The following is a 15,991-nucleotide window of genomic DNA, read 5'->3' as shown; positions in this document are numbered from 1 at the left end:
AAATTATATCCAGTACTTGAGACAGAGAGACAGCTGCAAACCTCTGTGCCTTCTGCTACGTTAGCACATGTATCTTAATTTCCTGGAGTACCTCACAGGGTTGTTCTGAAGATAAAATATAGGGGAGAGGAGAATGTTGTAAGCTGCTACAGGTCTCCATTGAGGAGAAAAAAAGGGGCATAAATGAATGAAATGAAATAAATCAGAACACCCCCAGATCTAACAACTGCAGAAAGTAGCATCAGTTAAAGCTGTGGTGCTGGGGAAGAGATGTGTACCATTGCCCTGATCGGAACTGCCCAATCCCAGACTGATTTGAGCCTCAGGCGGTTGAAAGAGCAGCCCAGAAACAACATGGCTTAAGAGCTAGTCCTCCTTCCCCTTATTGAGGGTTCCCCAGCTCTTTTTTTCAGCAGAATTACTTATCAGGGGATCCCCCTTATTAAGCTATCTTTGTAACAACGAGGACTAAATGGCTGCTTTCCCCTGAAAGGAAAAAAACCCCACTCCGTTTCTTAAGAGTCCGGATTCATTCTGCACCCCCGTTTGCCACAACTATGCGCATCCACAGTTCAAGTCCCCTAAAATTTGTTCTGATCATAGAACAAGGAGGTATCTGAAATGCCTAACATTTCAGATGACTTTTGGGGAATGAATGATCTTAGGGTCTGAGCCAACAGCTTTGTTGTCTCACGAAGCCTTTTGCCTCTTGCTGTGTGTCACGCTATAAGCAGTCCCCCTTCCCACCATCCCAACATAGTTCTTATTCACCATGGACCCAAACACACGTCCTGTTGTACCGCTGACGGCAGCAGCCTCCTCAACACCTTGCCCTGGTTTTCCTCTCCCCCTACACTTGACTCTCTCCCCTCTCTGATCTCTTGACAGGCTTCTTTGGGTACAAGAATGTGACCCGGATCCCAGCAGGCGCGAGGCACATCAAGGTGACGGATCGCAGCCGCAACTATCTGGGTAGGAAGCAACTTCTGCCCCATCCAATTCTGCACATAGCCCCCTCCCACCAGCACCGGGAGAGCATTTATCCTGGTCCCCTGTTTGGCAGTGGATGGGGCACATACTGGTCTGTCTTATCAAATTTATATCCCACTTTACCCCTAAAGTGCTCTCAGTGGAATACAAGTTTCTCCTCTCCCTCTTTTTTTTAATATCAAGGAAAATAGTATATATAATTGTATACAATAAGAAAAAGTTTTGTTCCAATGGCCAGTAAACAAAATCCAGGTTTTCACAAATCTATAAGATTACGGTCTTCCCAGTTCCCTTCTATTATAAGTCAGCTTGGTCAAAAAGTGTGACTGTCCAAATCCTTTTGTACCAGTCTATTGATGGTGGGGACTCTTTGATTTCTGTACAGCAGCAATATAAGTTCTGGCTACAGTCATCAAAGGTGTAATGTAACCAGTTTCATATCATTAGATCCAATATTATTCTTTAGAAAACCAATAGGGGCACCTTGATTTCTGTTACTAATTTATTTATTTTTATTTAACCAGATATACCCTGCCTTTCTCCCCAATGGGGACCCAAGGAGGCATATATAGTTCTCTCCTCCAGTTTATCCTCACAACAGCCCTGTACAGCCAGTTTGGTGTAGTGGTTAGGAGCGCAGACTCTAATCTGGGAGAACCGGGTTTGATTCCCCCACTCCTCCACATACAGCTGCTGGTGTGACCTTGGGTCAGTCACAAGCTCTGGCACAGCTGTTCCTGAAAGAGCAGTTTGTGTCAGAGTTCTCTCAGCCCCACCCACCTCACAGGGTGTCTGTTGTGGGGAGGGGAAGGGAAAGGAGTTTGTAAGCCGCTCGGAGACTCCAAGTGAAGGGCGGGGTATAAATCCAATCTCCTCCTCTTCCTCTGTGAGGTAGGTTAGGCTGAGAATGCGTGACTGGCCCAAGGTCATCCAGTAAGCTGGCATGAATGGGGATCTGAACCCAGGTCTTCCAGATCCTAGTCCAGCAGTCTAACTATTGCACCATACTCGCACACACTGTGATACTCCTACTTGCTCCCAATGGATATCACCCAAATACATGGTGTATACTTTCTGTATTCATAGATTGAGAGTGCTGGTATTCTGCATTCTATAAATTCTCTTCTCCCTGTTTTGCCCTCACAGCAATCTCGCAAGGTAAACCAGGCTGAGAGAGAGTGGCTCACCCACGGTCACCTCCTGTACTTCTTGGCTGTGGGGATTTGCACCTGGGTCTCCCAATTCCTAATCCAACACTGTAACCACAACATGTATCCTTCCTAGACACTTGTTGGACCCCACTAGAATTCCAGTTCCTGGCCTTTTTATTTGTTTGTGGAGGGGTGTTTTACAACCTTTCTAGACCATATTTCAACAGCAACAAAAATTCATAAATCAGCTTCCAAAAAAACACTGAACATTTTTAAAAGCACAATTTAAATGCTATTAAAAGGATATTCTAAAACTGTGTAAAATAGCAGTGAAGAATCTCAAGCCAATTCCCAAATTGCCAGCAGAATGGAAAAAAGATGACTCTCTGGACACGCATGGACTTCTCAGGGGAGCCTATTCCTTAACTCTGGGACCACCACAGAAAAGGCCCTGTTCTTGGAATGTGACAGGAGCCCTGTTCACACATTAGAGTGAAAGCACATATAATCGAATGTGACAGGAGCCCTGTTCACACATTACAGTGAAAACACATATAATCCGTGTACAGTGTACACTTGATTACTTTTATGCACACACTGAGTAATTCTCATGTTCCATTTGATGCAGATACAACTGAACATGTGACTGAAATGGCACATTTATCCTGCTTTCAATTGCTGTGAATGCATGTTGACTCTTTTGTACAAACAGATCTATGTATGTACATGTGTTCACTGTAACACGTGAATAGAGTTTCTGTAGCTTCCTTAGAAGGCAGAGCCTGGACTTTCTCTCCAACCACTAGGCCCAACTACTCAGTTGTTAGTGCTATTAGCTCTGGTTTGGGAAATATCTGGAGATTTTAGGGGTGGAGCCAGGGTTTGGAGAGAGGAGGGACTTTAGCAGGGTACAGTGCCATAGAGTCCACCTTCCAAAGCAGCCATTTTCTCCAGGTGAACTGATCTCCGTCACCTGGCAATCAGTTGTAATCCCAGGAGATCTCCAGCCACCACCTGGAGGTTGGCAGCCCTACTTGGCACTCATCCTGCTCTTTCTGCACCAGTCCTCCTTGTTAATCTACCTGTGTGTAATGTCCGCACCCAACTGGGAGCCATCTCATCTCTCCCTCTGCCTTCCCTCTGCAGCTCTGATGAACGCCAACCAGCGTTACGTCATCAATGGGGACTGGGCCATTGACTGGCCGGGCGTGTACGAAGTGGCAGGCACCAAAGTGCACTATGCTCGGACGGCTGACGTGCATGAGAGCTTTGAAGCCACTGGCCCCACCCAGGAAGACTTGTCTGTGATGGTAAGAGGGGAGGGGAGGAGCCATGTGAAAAGGGACTGAGCATCCCTCACTGCTAGAATACTCAGCATGAAGCCATCCTCTGCTACCGAAATGCAACACTTCAGATTGCTCCTTTGGAGCCCAACAGAGCTTTGTTAATCGAAACAGAAAAGAGATCACAATAAAAAGAACAGCATTCCTGTAGAGAGGTCCACCTGTCATCCCCACTTTTGACTTTTCCCCTTTACTCAGCCCCAGACCAGTCCATTCCAATCAACACAACCAGGTGGAATGGGACATATTATTCTGCAACTCTCCCTCTACATATGCTGCTGTTAAGATGTTGAGGGTACTATGCTTCCCCTCCTAGAATGATTCCGATATATCTTCCCTGGGAACAAAAATACTGTAGGGCAAGTGCCAGCAACTTTTTCTTTAATGACAGTAAAGAAAAAACTGTCCTGAGCTACACTCCCGCACATGTTATGGCATCTGGGGATGCCAGCCTTCCGGTGGGACCTGGGGTCCCCTGGAATTACAGGTTATCTCCAGACTACAGAGATCAGTTCCCCTGGAGAAAATAGATGCTTTGGAGGGTGGACTTCAGTGGTCCCTGTAAGCTGCTCCACGGGGCACTGGTGCACAGAATTTTAGCTGGCTGCTCAGATATTTTAGCTTCCAGCTCACTAGCATTTTCCCCCTCCATTGGAAACAATGGAGGATGAGGGCACTTCCTTCTGGGGTCCATAGAATTGGATCCCCAGTCCAATATTTTTGAAACGTAGGGGAGGAGTTGAGGACAGAAGATGGCAGCAATGCTGCAAAGTTGGTGCCTCTACCTCAAAAAACAGCCCCCCCCCCCGATTGCTTCTCCATTGTGGCCTATGGGGCCCATTGACTATCATGGTCCCCATAGGCTATAATGGAGCAGGGGAGAAAAAGATTTGTGGGGGTTTTTTGCATACCCCTCTTATGCTTTTCAGTATGATTTGTAAGTTGCTTTGAGTCACAGAGAAAAACTGAAATATTTGAATACTGAATACTGAAATATTTGAATAAATAAGTTTGGGCAGGTTGATAACATTTAAGCAACTTCCTGTTTGTTAGGTTAGGCAGGGTTCTGATAGTGATTGTTCCACCTCTGTAATATTTTACTTGTAAATTTGCGTATTTCACTAACGCCCCCCCAAAAGAAACTGCAAAAGGCCCCCCCCCCCCAAGTGCTGGTATGTTTTCTAAGGCTCAGCGCAGGGCAACGGACTGAGTCCAGGTCTACCAATATAGTGGAAAGGGGCGGGAAGACCTATTCTCCAGAGTCCTGGTCTACCTCCATAGAGGATAACATTTTATGTAATGAAATTTGACTTGGTTCTATTTTCTCTTATAATCTTTAAATTAGTCTTAAAATATAGTTTAAATATAGTTTAAAAGAATTCATTCTGAGATTTTTACAAGGTAATGGAAATAATCCTCTAAAAGAACTAATTTATGCGATAGTCAAATGCAGACTTGCTCACAACTTTAATGCTACTAGTTTTTTTTGCTCATGAGGTAGAATTTTTGCTCATAACACTGTGGATCTTAGAGGGAGCATTGCTGGTGGGCTCTATGGTGTTGTATCCCACTGAGGTCCCTGTCCTCCCCAGGCTCCGCCCCTCAAATCTCCAGGAGTTCTCTAACCTGGAGCTGGCAACCCTATGCCCCCCTCCCCCCGCCAGTGGCCAGGGTGGACCCGTGTTAAGAAGTTTCGTTCTATCCTAGAAACAGAATGTGGACTACGAAGAGCGGCAGAAACCTAAGCAGCACAGAGAAAAATCCTATCAGATTAAAGTGTTTTAAAAAACAAACAAAAACAAACAGCCCTAGAGCTGATCTTGTCATTTTTTTACCTAGATCTTCCAGGGGATGCATGAGCTACTCCACAGCAGCCAGCAAGCTCCCGGTATCTTATGCGCTACCCCTGCTGTAGATAACACTGTGGAGCTTAGAGGGAGCATTGCTGGTGGGCTCTATGGTGTTGTATCCCACTGAGGTCCCTGTCCTCCCCAGGCTCCGCCCCTCAAATCTCCAGGAGTTCTCTAACCTGGAGCTGGCAACCCTATGCCCCCCTCCCCCCGCCAGTGGCCAGGGTGGACCCGTGTTAAGAAGTTTCGTTCTATCCTAGAAACAGAATGTGGACTATGAAGAGCGGCAGAAACCTAAGCAGCACAGAGAAAACTCCTATCAGATTAAAGTGTTTAAAAAAAACAAAAACAAACAGCCCTAGAGCCGATCTTGTCGTTTTTTTACCTAGATCTTCCAGGGGATGCGTGAGCTACTCCACAGCAGCCAGCAAGCTCCCGGTATCTTATGCGCTACCCCTGCTGTAGAGTCTCAACCCAAACTTTCTTGTCAGGTTCTCTTCCAGGAGCACAACTCTGGCATCGAATACCAGTTCTGGCTGCCGAGGGAGCAGTTCCACCATGTCCAGAGCGACGCTAGCCCCCTGCGCCAGCAACAGACCAGGGAAGTGGAGGGAAACCCAGAGGGGGAACCCCGACATTTCCCACAAGCCACAACAACCCCACCTGTTCAAAAGGTTGGGGGTGCAGCCAAGAAGACATCGCAAGAGGCACCCATGTCTACGCCAGCAAGGACACCCAACCAGCTAGGTAGAGTCTGGCTGACTTCCTTTTTCTGCTAAATTGGAGTCCAGGAGAATTTTGGAGACCAACAAGATTTTCAGGGTGCAAGACTACATCGGATGGCTCTCAGAAGCTTATGTGCCGAAAACCTTATCGGTCTCTGTGGTCCTGCTGGACTCTAATCTAGTTTTTTTTACACGTTGGCTACCCCTCTGAAACTGAGCTGATGAATGTTTCAGCCCTACTTAAGCGTGAAACATTAAAGGGCCCTTGAGACTATTTATGCGAATGTGTGATTGTTGTTATGAGATGCAATGCGGAAGAAAAAATACTTGTAATGTGGATGAGCTTCCCAATCGGTGCAGGTTTGTGTTTCTTTTACAAGCCACTTTAAACAAACATCACTTTAATAAGCCTTCAGTGTGAAATTACGCTTTATGGCGTCATCCTAGGAACACTTTCCTGGGAGTAGACTTAAGTGGGAACTTTGACTCTCACGTTGGTCTCTTTTTCTGGACCTTCAAAGATCTGAATTTCCTCCTCTTGCAGGCCCATAGCTACAGTGGGGTCTCATGGGGACCGGCCCCACAACTTACCACCAAGGCCCCACAACTTCCCATGCAGCCCAGGCCCCACAACTTTCAATTTTTTATTTTATTTATGGTGCTTGCTTGAGGTGTGTGAGGGTGCCCCCTGACTTATTTGAAGCCCCCCCCCAATTAAAATATCCTGGCTACGGGCCTGTCCTTTTGTCAGTTTCTCCTCACAGACTTTTCAGTCAGCTTTTGCCAGGGTAACAGCCCCCTTTGAACTCACAGGAAGTGGCCTTATAGTGAATCAGACCCTCGGTCCATCAAGGTGAACACTGGTTACTCTGAGTGGCAGCCGCTCTCCAGGGTCTCAAGCGGAGGTCTTCCACATCACCAGCAGCCTGATTCTTTTAACTGGGACCTGGGACATTCTGCGTGCCAAGCAAATGCTCTGTCTAAGAAGCATGGCCCCTCCCCTCCCATGGTATCTACAGCAGCTTCGTAAGCTAGCTCAGTATTGCTCTCATGCAGAGACAAATCTGGAAGCACAGTGGCTGACTGATGGTCACCTGGCAAGTTCACAGGAGAGCCAAGATCCGAGACGGGTGTACTGTGCCAGCATCTAAACACATCCCTCCCGCAAAGTCATTGCAGGAAGTCTGCTGACATCCGGGGTTTCAGGCAAAGCGCATTTGGCTTTATAGAAAGGAAACTTCATTCTTAATTGGAGAAGGAAATGAATAGAAATCTGTTAATCCAGTACATTTTTGGCCCTAGATTTTAAGAGTATAGCAAGCATCAGATATATACTGCCCCAAATAAAAAGTATAGCAGGCCCCCAAACATAACAGGCTTCAGAAGGGTATTTTTTTCCCAACAGCCTGTCTGCTCTCCCATTAGCCCTTAGGGAGAACTAACTGTGAAGCACATTCCTTGGGCCACCAGGTTCTCAAGTTGTTCCATCGGATAATGAGCCATGTGGATTTCAGGTTTGTTTGGAAGCCAAGCCAAGAGCTTGCATTTCATGTACTGATCAAACCAAGTCAGACTTGCAGCCCTTTTTTTTTTTTAAACCTCACCGTTATAACTGACAACATTATTTATAGCTAGATCCAGCCTATTATTTTAATATGGCGAGGATGATGAACGGAAGCATTTGTATGCAGCTTTCGTAATTAAATAACTGTCTCTAATGAAGCTCTGAATTAAAAAATATACCATCAAAATGATACACACATAGACAGTGTTGAACTATCAACAGCAGCTGTCCAAATCTAGCCGTTGGGGAGGTGGAGTCCCGTAGCTGCAACACAATAGTTTGGGTTACCAACTTCCAGGTAGTGGCTGGAGATCCCCTGGGATTACAACCGATCTCCAGGCGACAGTGATCAGTTCGCTTTGCGAAAATGGCCACTTTGGAAGGTGGACTCTGTAGCATTATACCCTGCTGAAGTCCCTTCAAACCCCACTTTCCTCAGGCTCCACCCTCAAAATCTCCAGGAATTTCCCAACCTGGTGCTGGCAGCCCTAACAGTAATGCCATCACAACACGATAATTCAGGCAGGCAACAATCACACTACTAGGGCAAAACAAACCACGTATAAATGGAAAAAAGATGAATTTGGCAGCTGTGGCCATCCACTTCCATTTTTTCCCCGATCGTAGTGCTCTTGAGGGAACATACGGGAAGAGACGGTCCTTCAGGTAAGCCGGACCCTGGCCATTCAGGGCTTTAAAGGTGAGAACCAGCACTTTGAAGTGAACCCGGTATGCTACCGACAGCCAGTGCAGTGCTTGCAGCCCAGGCCAAATTATAGCCTGCTGAAGTCCCTTCCCTCTCCAAGCCCCACTTTCCTCAGGCTTCCACCCTCAAAATCTCCAGGAATTTCCCAACCTGGTGCCCGCAGCCCTAACAATAATGCCATCACAGCATGATAATTCCGGCAGGCAACAATCACACTAGGGCAAAACAAACCACGTCTAAATGGAAAAAAGATGAATTTGGCAGCTGTGGCCATCCACTTCCATTTTAACAGTAGCCTTTTTTGTTCTGTTCTCTAAAAGTTATTCTTTTGTCAAGGTGACAGGTTTCTCAAGCCAATTCATGTATTACCAAGTCCTCACATCTCCCCACAAGTTTCTGTTAATCTGATGGACTCTGGGGATTCTGCGTTTGAGGATTATTTCCCAGGTCCGTGAAAGACAGATTCAAATCAGGACCATGGTGTGCAGGGAAGGGGCTTAAGCTTCCCTCTGTGCTATTTTCCCCACCTGAAACAGTCCGGAGATCCACTGTGTGCACTTTTGAGGGAACTTGCACGCAGCCCTAGCAGTTTGAAAGCAAGAAATTGCAAGTAGATAAATAGGTACCACTTCAGTGGGAAGGTAACAGCATTCCGTGCGCCTTGGTGTTTAGTCATGCCGGCCACATGACCACGGAAACGTCTTCGGACAGCGCTGGCTCTTCGGCTTGGAAACGGAGATGAGCACCGCAACCCTAGAGTCGGATTTGATTGGCTTTCGAGCAAGGGAACCTTTACCCTTACACACAGTCCATTAGTATACATTAAATTTCCCCCAACGGGGCAAACAGCAGCTCCCCGCTCAGGAAAATGACAGGAAAGGTTATGCCCCCCCCCCTGCCCTGCGTGCTCCAGACCAATCCAAATCAGGTCCACATGGACCTAGCAAACAAGTTGTGAGTGTGAGACTCTGGTCAGCAGGATGGGGGTAGAGACATGGGGGACATAAGAACTTCGTCATAGGTGAATAGGCCCTGAGATTTGCCACAAACATTCTAAAAGACAGTGTGATGGAATTCCGCATTCAGAAAGCACTCCAAGTATTCATTGACTCTGTTGATAGTCAGTTTCACTCCTTCAGCTTTAAATCTCCAGACTGACAAGTCAGATCCGTAGGGCTCTGCGGATGCTGGTAGACGAGACAAGGCGTCACAGGTGGGGCTGTGGCTCAGTAGTAGAGCATCTGCTTGGCATGCAGAAGGTCCCAGGTTCAGTCCCTGGCATCTCCAGTTAAAAAAGACCAGGCAGTAGGTGATATGAAAGACCTCTGCCTCAGACCCTGGAGAACGTCTGCCAAGGGTCTGATTCACTACAAGGCAGCTTCATGTATTCACGTCTTGTGTTACTATCAGCTTCCTTTTTCTGATCACTCGTAAATCAGGCTGACCAAAAGGCAAAAGTGAAAAACAGTGTCTGCCAATCGGTTTTAGCATTATGTCAGCCCAAACATCTGGAGGCGCATTTCTTTGCCTGCTGTGTCAAGCAGAACTTTGGAAGGCTCGTTTCCCCCCCAGCCTCTGGAGTTTTTACTCCATAATTCACAATGAGATTTCTGACTCGTGCAAGTACAGGCAATTCACCAAATTGTCCCTTCATTAGTTAGAACTGCAGTGTTTTGCCACAGAACCAATAAAGAACAGATAAAAGTTTTATTTTTGGCAACAGGGAGGTCTTTGATGTTACAGAATTCCTCCCTCCCCATTTCTGCACCACACATTATTTGAAGCTAACGTCACCCTCTCAAAGAATTATAAACCAAATTTCTTCCTGTCCCTCCAGCAAAACAAAGCATCGCTCGGGAAGAAATCAGGTTCCATTTGCTTAATCGTTTTTATACCATGGGTGGATCAAGGCAGGATTTTTGGAGAATGAGACAAGTGATGGGATATGGTTGGACAGGGTGACGAAAGAGTCAGAGGAGAGGGATAGGTTGACGGGGAGGTGGCTTACCAGGAGTTGAGAGAAGATGGTCCTGGTGGAGGATGGGGAGTGAGAAAACAGGGTAGCTGTCTGGACCCAGGATTCTGAGAGCTGATAACAAATCGTGGAGTACAAAGAAGTCCCCCTCCCCCGAGACTGTTTCAAGCAGGGGTCATTTCGTAGAAAAAGAGATGCAGGAGCTCATTAGCATAACTCATTAGCATAACTCATTTGCATATGCCACACCTCGTAACATCACCGGAAGTGTGTCAGAAGGCAACACCCACCACTCAGGCTCCACTGGACTGTTTTGGATTGCTAGCTATTGGGGGGGGGGAACACGCAGATCTGTCCTCGCAGAGGAGGGAGAGCTTGTACCTGAATAAAACTTGGTCTTAAAGGTACCACTGGACTGTTTTGGACCGGGGGGGCTGGGGGGGGGAGCTCTGCAGCTTACCTGGCTGCTTCTTGCTCTGGCGGAGGGCTGCGGGGAGCAGGGGGTGGGGGCTTGTTGCATGTGCCCGCCCCCTGGGCTCTTTACTGCCGGGGCTCCGCTCCCGTGCCCTCCTGCAGGAAACAACCCCTGGTTTCAAGTAGGGAAAATGGCACAGGTGGGAAGGCTGAAGTCTGTTCTCCACGTGCAATTCATGTCTGACTGCTACAAAGGGTGGGGATCTCGCAGACCCACCCTCCTGTGTATGCTGTAATTTGTGAATTGCGAGGAGAAGGAATAACAGTTAACAGGTTAAGGTGAGAGCAGGGTGGAGGGGGACTGTGTGAGGTGTAGTTCATTGTTTGGATTGTATTAATTAGAGGGTCATGTAGTCAATAGAAGGCTTTCCCCCCCCCCCCCCCCCCCCGATCACTGCACCAGTACTGCACAGAAAGCGCTTTGTCTTTCTTGTCCTGCAGGGAGATGCAGACGTTGTGAAACACCAAAAGGGAAATCCCAGCGCATTCAGCATTACTGCCAGAGTGATTTTGGTACGTATTACTTCTCTTCAGGGATGGGGCAGGGGATGAGACCCTGACCCCCTCAACAGAGAAATGGCCTCACTACCCTTTTGGAACTCACCTGCCTGATTACAGGAAGGGTTTGGGGAGAGGCATCTTCTCACATCACAGAGGGGATGGCAGAATGGATAGCTCAAGGCTGTTGTGTGCGGAAAATCCCTGGCATCAGCAAGAAGGGGGGGGGGGGGCTAATGACACGTTACACAATTGACAGGACCCAGGGCGGATCCAGAGAAGCTGATGTGTTGCTCCCGGCAATTTTTAAAATGTAATTCTCAGCTGTGGGTGGGACCAAATCAGGTTGGGACTGTGGCACGACAGGAGAAGGGTCTTAATTCACTCCACCCTCCACCATGCTTTTTTCCCCTTAGCCTGAAACATCCCTTGCCTTTTGGGGGAACACTTACATGGGCTGACAGACTACATGTAAGTTTCCCAGTGGGCCAAATGGTAGCTCTCCAGTTTGGGAAAATGTGATGGTGGGAGACCCTGAAGCCCAATCGCCTGATCTGAATCCTCCCCCACATGCCTGAGAAGTGTTTGAAAATTTGCTGGGACTTCAGAACTCGGAACTGTCGGCACACGTGTGGTTTGACAGGACCCGGGTTGGACCCAGAAACAGTTTGATTAATTATGTGACTCCCAGATGGCAGGTATTGGGAAGTCGTTCTTCCGCCTGAGACTTTGGAAAGGCCCGGCCAGTCATCAGGCAGTGCTGAGGCGGATAGGCCAAGGATCTGGCTCTGCGTAGGGCTGCTTTGTTATAGTCATGAGCGTAACAACAGGAATGCTTTTCTGCTTTCAGCTGTAGCTCAGGGGCTGAGTGCATGCTTCACGTGCCCAGGGTCCCTGGTTCAACACCCAGTTTACAGGATCTTCCGCCTGAGACTTTGGAAAGGCCCGGCCAGTCATCAGGCAGTGCCGAGGCGGATAGGCCAAGGATCTGGCTCTGCGTAGGGCTGCTTTGTTATAGTCATGAGCGTAACAACAGGAATGCTTTTCTGCTTTCAGCTGTAGCTCAGGGGCTGAGTGCATGCTTCACGTGCCCAGGGTCCCTGGTTCAACACCCAGTTTACAGGATCTTAGGGAGCAAAGGGTGGCAACTGGCAAGGATCTTTGGAGACCTCAGAGCACCACGACTAGTCAGGGGAGATATGGGTAGATTCAATGCAAGGCAGCTTCACCGATGTTCCTCTGATGCTACATTATTGGGGTGAGCCTGTTGGGTGTAGGCTCAAACTAGACAAGTGGTTTTAGCACGTGCAGTCCCACAATGTGGAAAATAGCCACATTAATAGCTTTTTGAGTCAGGAAAATGGCACAGGATGGAACGCTGATGGAATCGCCGCTATACACCAGTCCCGATCCAAATCGGGGTCCAGCACACTTGGGAACTTTGTTTCCTGCAGCTCACGTTTGACTGCGAGGCGATCAGAATCCAATCGGGGTAAACCACATCCAACTCGGGCTGAAACATCTAGTTTGAGGTGAGCCCCACCTCTGTCAGGGACTTTCCAACATCTGGAAGGCAACAAATCCTCAGGTCAGAGTGCAGAGAAGACTGTGACACAGTCAACATGGTGTGGTGGTTTGGGTGCCTCAGACTAGGGTCTGGGAAACCCGTGTGCTAATCCTCGCCCTGCCATGGAAACTCTTTGGGTGACCTTGGGCCATTCACTCTCTCCTCCAGCATAACATACCCCACAGGGTTGTTGCGATGCAAAACTGGAGGAGAGGAGAATCCTATCGTAAGCAGCTTTGAGTCCCCAATGGGGAGAAAAGCGGAGTATAAATTAATCTAATTTTTAAAAGCCACACAAATTGAATTGCAGCCCCAGAAAATAGCACCCCCGAAGCCTTTTTGAGTCAGGAAAATGGCACAGGATGGAACGCTGATGGAATCGCCGCTATACACCAGTCCCGATCCAAATCGGGGTCCAGCACACTTGGGAACTTTGTTTCCTGCAGCTCACGTTTGACTGCGAGGCGATCAGAATCCAGTCGGGGTAAACCACATCCAACTCGGGCTGAAACATCTAGTTTGAGGGGAGCCCCACCTCTGTCAGGGACTTTCCAACATCTGGAAGGCAACAAATCCTCAGGTCAGAGTGCAGAGAAGACTGTGACACAGTCAACATGGTGTGGTGGTTTGGGTGCCTCAGACTAGGGTCTGGGAAACCCGTGTGCTAATCCTCGCCCTGCCATGGAAACTCTTTGGGTGACCTTGGGCCATTCACTCTCTCCTCCAGCATAACATACCCCACAGGGTTGTTGCGATGCAAAACTGGAGGAGAGGAGAATCCTATCGTAAGCAGCTTTGAGTCCCCAATGGGGAGAAAAGCGGAGTATAAATTAATCTAATTTTTAAAAGCCACACAAATTGAATTGCAGCCCCAGTGGGTGTGAAATGACTGAGGGAGAAGGCGCCACTGCTGAAATTCTCCCTGAGGAGGGAGGCTTAGCAGCCCTTCCCCACTTTTCAAACTCTCTCTTTTCTCCTCCCCTCGACAGTATTCCGCGCGCAAATCCTGGCCAAGCACTACATTGGCCTGGAGACCCGCTACGACGTCCAGGTTTTGCACACCTACCGCAACCGCTTCGTTATTGGGCGCCGGGAATTTGTCTGGGTCTCCAACACCTGCGACTGCCCCCTGCTGGTGGAGCGGCGTGAGTACGTCCTGATGGCCCGCCAACACGTCAACTACGAGCACACCCTCAACCGCATCCTGCTGCAGCGCAGCAGCTACGCCCGGCCCTGGTCGCCACGGGAGGACTTGCAGCTGCGGGACGTGGGCAAACACTGTCAGCCCAGCAGGGTGCTCTGAAGGGATTGGGAGCCTCTGGAGCCTCCTTTGGGGGCAGGGGGAAGCCGTCCTGGGACAACCACCATCTGGAAGAACATAGAGCTCGGAAGGGAGCAAGCCCCTGGCCAGTCCCCCCATCAAACTGTGCTGTGTAAAGGGGCCACGGGTCTGGAATTTTGACCCTTGTCAACTTTATGCGTGACGCAACTGCTGTGAGACCCTTCCCCTCTGCCCTTGGACTGTCTGCCTTATCAGTCAGCACGAGTGTGACTTTGAGAGAAGGGAGAGTCTCTATCTCAAGCACATGCCATTTGCCAAGTGATTTGCAGGAGGGGTGGCGTTCCCAGGGCCAGGTCGGAGATGCCGGTGGCTGTCTGCCCAGTTTCAACCCTCTCCCCAGCCCCAACCCCATCGACCACTTTATCCTATTAGGGAAACCCAAAATGATCCTGTGGTTGGGATGCCTGTCTAAGATGAAAGGCGAAAAGGTTTGGGGCTTCCCTTCTTAAAAACAAGTTGACAGTGTGGTGCGGGAGGGAGATGAAAGAAGGTAGTAACATTATGCACGGGATGGAGAAAGTAGTCAGGGAGAATTTTTTCCTTTCGCAAAATTAACATAAGGAGCATCCACTGAAGATGACGGGCAATAGATTCAGGGCAGACAAAAGGAAGTCGCTCTTCACTCGCTGCATAATTCACTTGTGGAACTCACTGCCCCGGGATGTTGGTGATGGCCATGAGCGGCTTCATAAGAGGGTTAGACAAATTCAAAGAGGAGGCGAGGCCCGTCAGTGACCTCCATGTTCGGAGACAGTGTTACCTTCCAAATCATAAAGGGGGGGGGGGACAGTAGGCAAGATTGATTTCGTTCCATTCCCTTATTGTGGGCTTTCCATTGTGGCTTCTGTTTGGCCACTGTGAGAAGCCAGGTGGTGGATTACATGGCAACTGCGGTCTGATCCTGCAGATCTGCTGTTTCTAAAGGTAAATATCGGGAAGATTCTTCCCATCTGGCCGGATCTTTTGCTTCTGGAGAAACAGCTATGTCTTTCTAGCACCGTAGCCTTTTTACAAGTGCCACAGTGAAAGCCTGGGAGACCTCCCTTGTGAATACAGTTCCGACAAGGCTGAGAGCAGCTCTTTGCAAGTCTTCCCAAAGCCTTTTAATTCAAGGTCCAGATTCACACAAGGAGGGAGAATGCAGGGAAGGTGGGGGGAATCACCCCAAGCCCATTTAATCTGCACATGAAAATGGCCTGCAGCTGTCATCATGTTAACGAGTTGCAGAAATGTTAAGAACAAAATGTGTGTGATGCCTTTTTCATAGGAACAACCAAAATATCACAAAACCAAGTGCATTACAAAACAGTGTGTGAGTTTTCAGTTTCTCTAGATCTCTCTGTCAGGCTTGATGTTTAGCCTCCCCTTCCCTCAAAAGAAGCAGAAGAAATTTTGTCTTAAGATACAACCCAGAATCTACTGTTGTATTTTTAAAATGCAAGACGGAATATGCCTAAATTGGAATTCATATAGATGGAGGTTAATTTAGGGTAGGGCTTTTGAAGCATAAGGCCCAAGGAATTCAAAAAGTTGCAAACTGTTCAGCCATTGCTGGAACCCCGGTTTAACAGCATCCTACAAGTTTGGAGACTAGTTTTGACAGTGGCTAGTCCAGACCTAGAAATGCCAGCAAGGCTGAACCTGAGAAAAACCTCCCCGCTGAGGAAAGGCTAAAGAGTCTGGGAGTTTTCAGTTCAGGGGAAAAGCTGGTGGGACGGGACACATCAGAGAGGTTTACACAATTATGAGTAGGGTGGAGGAAATGGCTCAAGAGCTTTCCCCCGTAATACTAGAACTGGGGGTACC

The 15,991-nt window shown here is 48.3% G+C and overlaps 1 protein-coding gene across 1 annotated transcript; it reads left to right on the top strand.

The window, feature by feature from the left end:
* Positions 1 to 888: 888 nt before the first annotated feature.
* On the top strand, positions 889 to 15,552 carry LOC107118489 (ADAMTS-like protein 5; the record flags this gene model as incomplete). Its single annotated transcript, XM_015420843.1, has 5 exons — positions 889 to 972; positions 3,288 to 3,451; positions 5,826 to 6,081; positions 11,220 to 11,291; positions 13,833 to 15,552. Coding segments are annotated over 5 exons (890 nt in total), but the record flags the coding sequence as incomplete, so codon positions are not given.
* Between the last annotated feature and the right edge of the window lie 439 nt (positions 15,553 to 15,991).

Source organism: Gekko japonicus, unplaced genomic scaffold (genome assembly GCF_001447785.1).
Source record: "Gekko japonicus isolate JY-2015 unplaced genomic scaffold, Gekko_japonicus_V1.1 scaffold2173, whole genome shotgun sequence".
In the NCBI taxonomy this organism is placed as follows: Eukaryota; Metazoa; Chordata; class Lepidosauria; order Squamata; family Gekkonidae; genus Gekko; species Gekko japonicus.
Note: the sequence above shows the minus strand (reverse complement) of the source record. Positions and strands in the feature narration are given on the sequence as shown.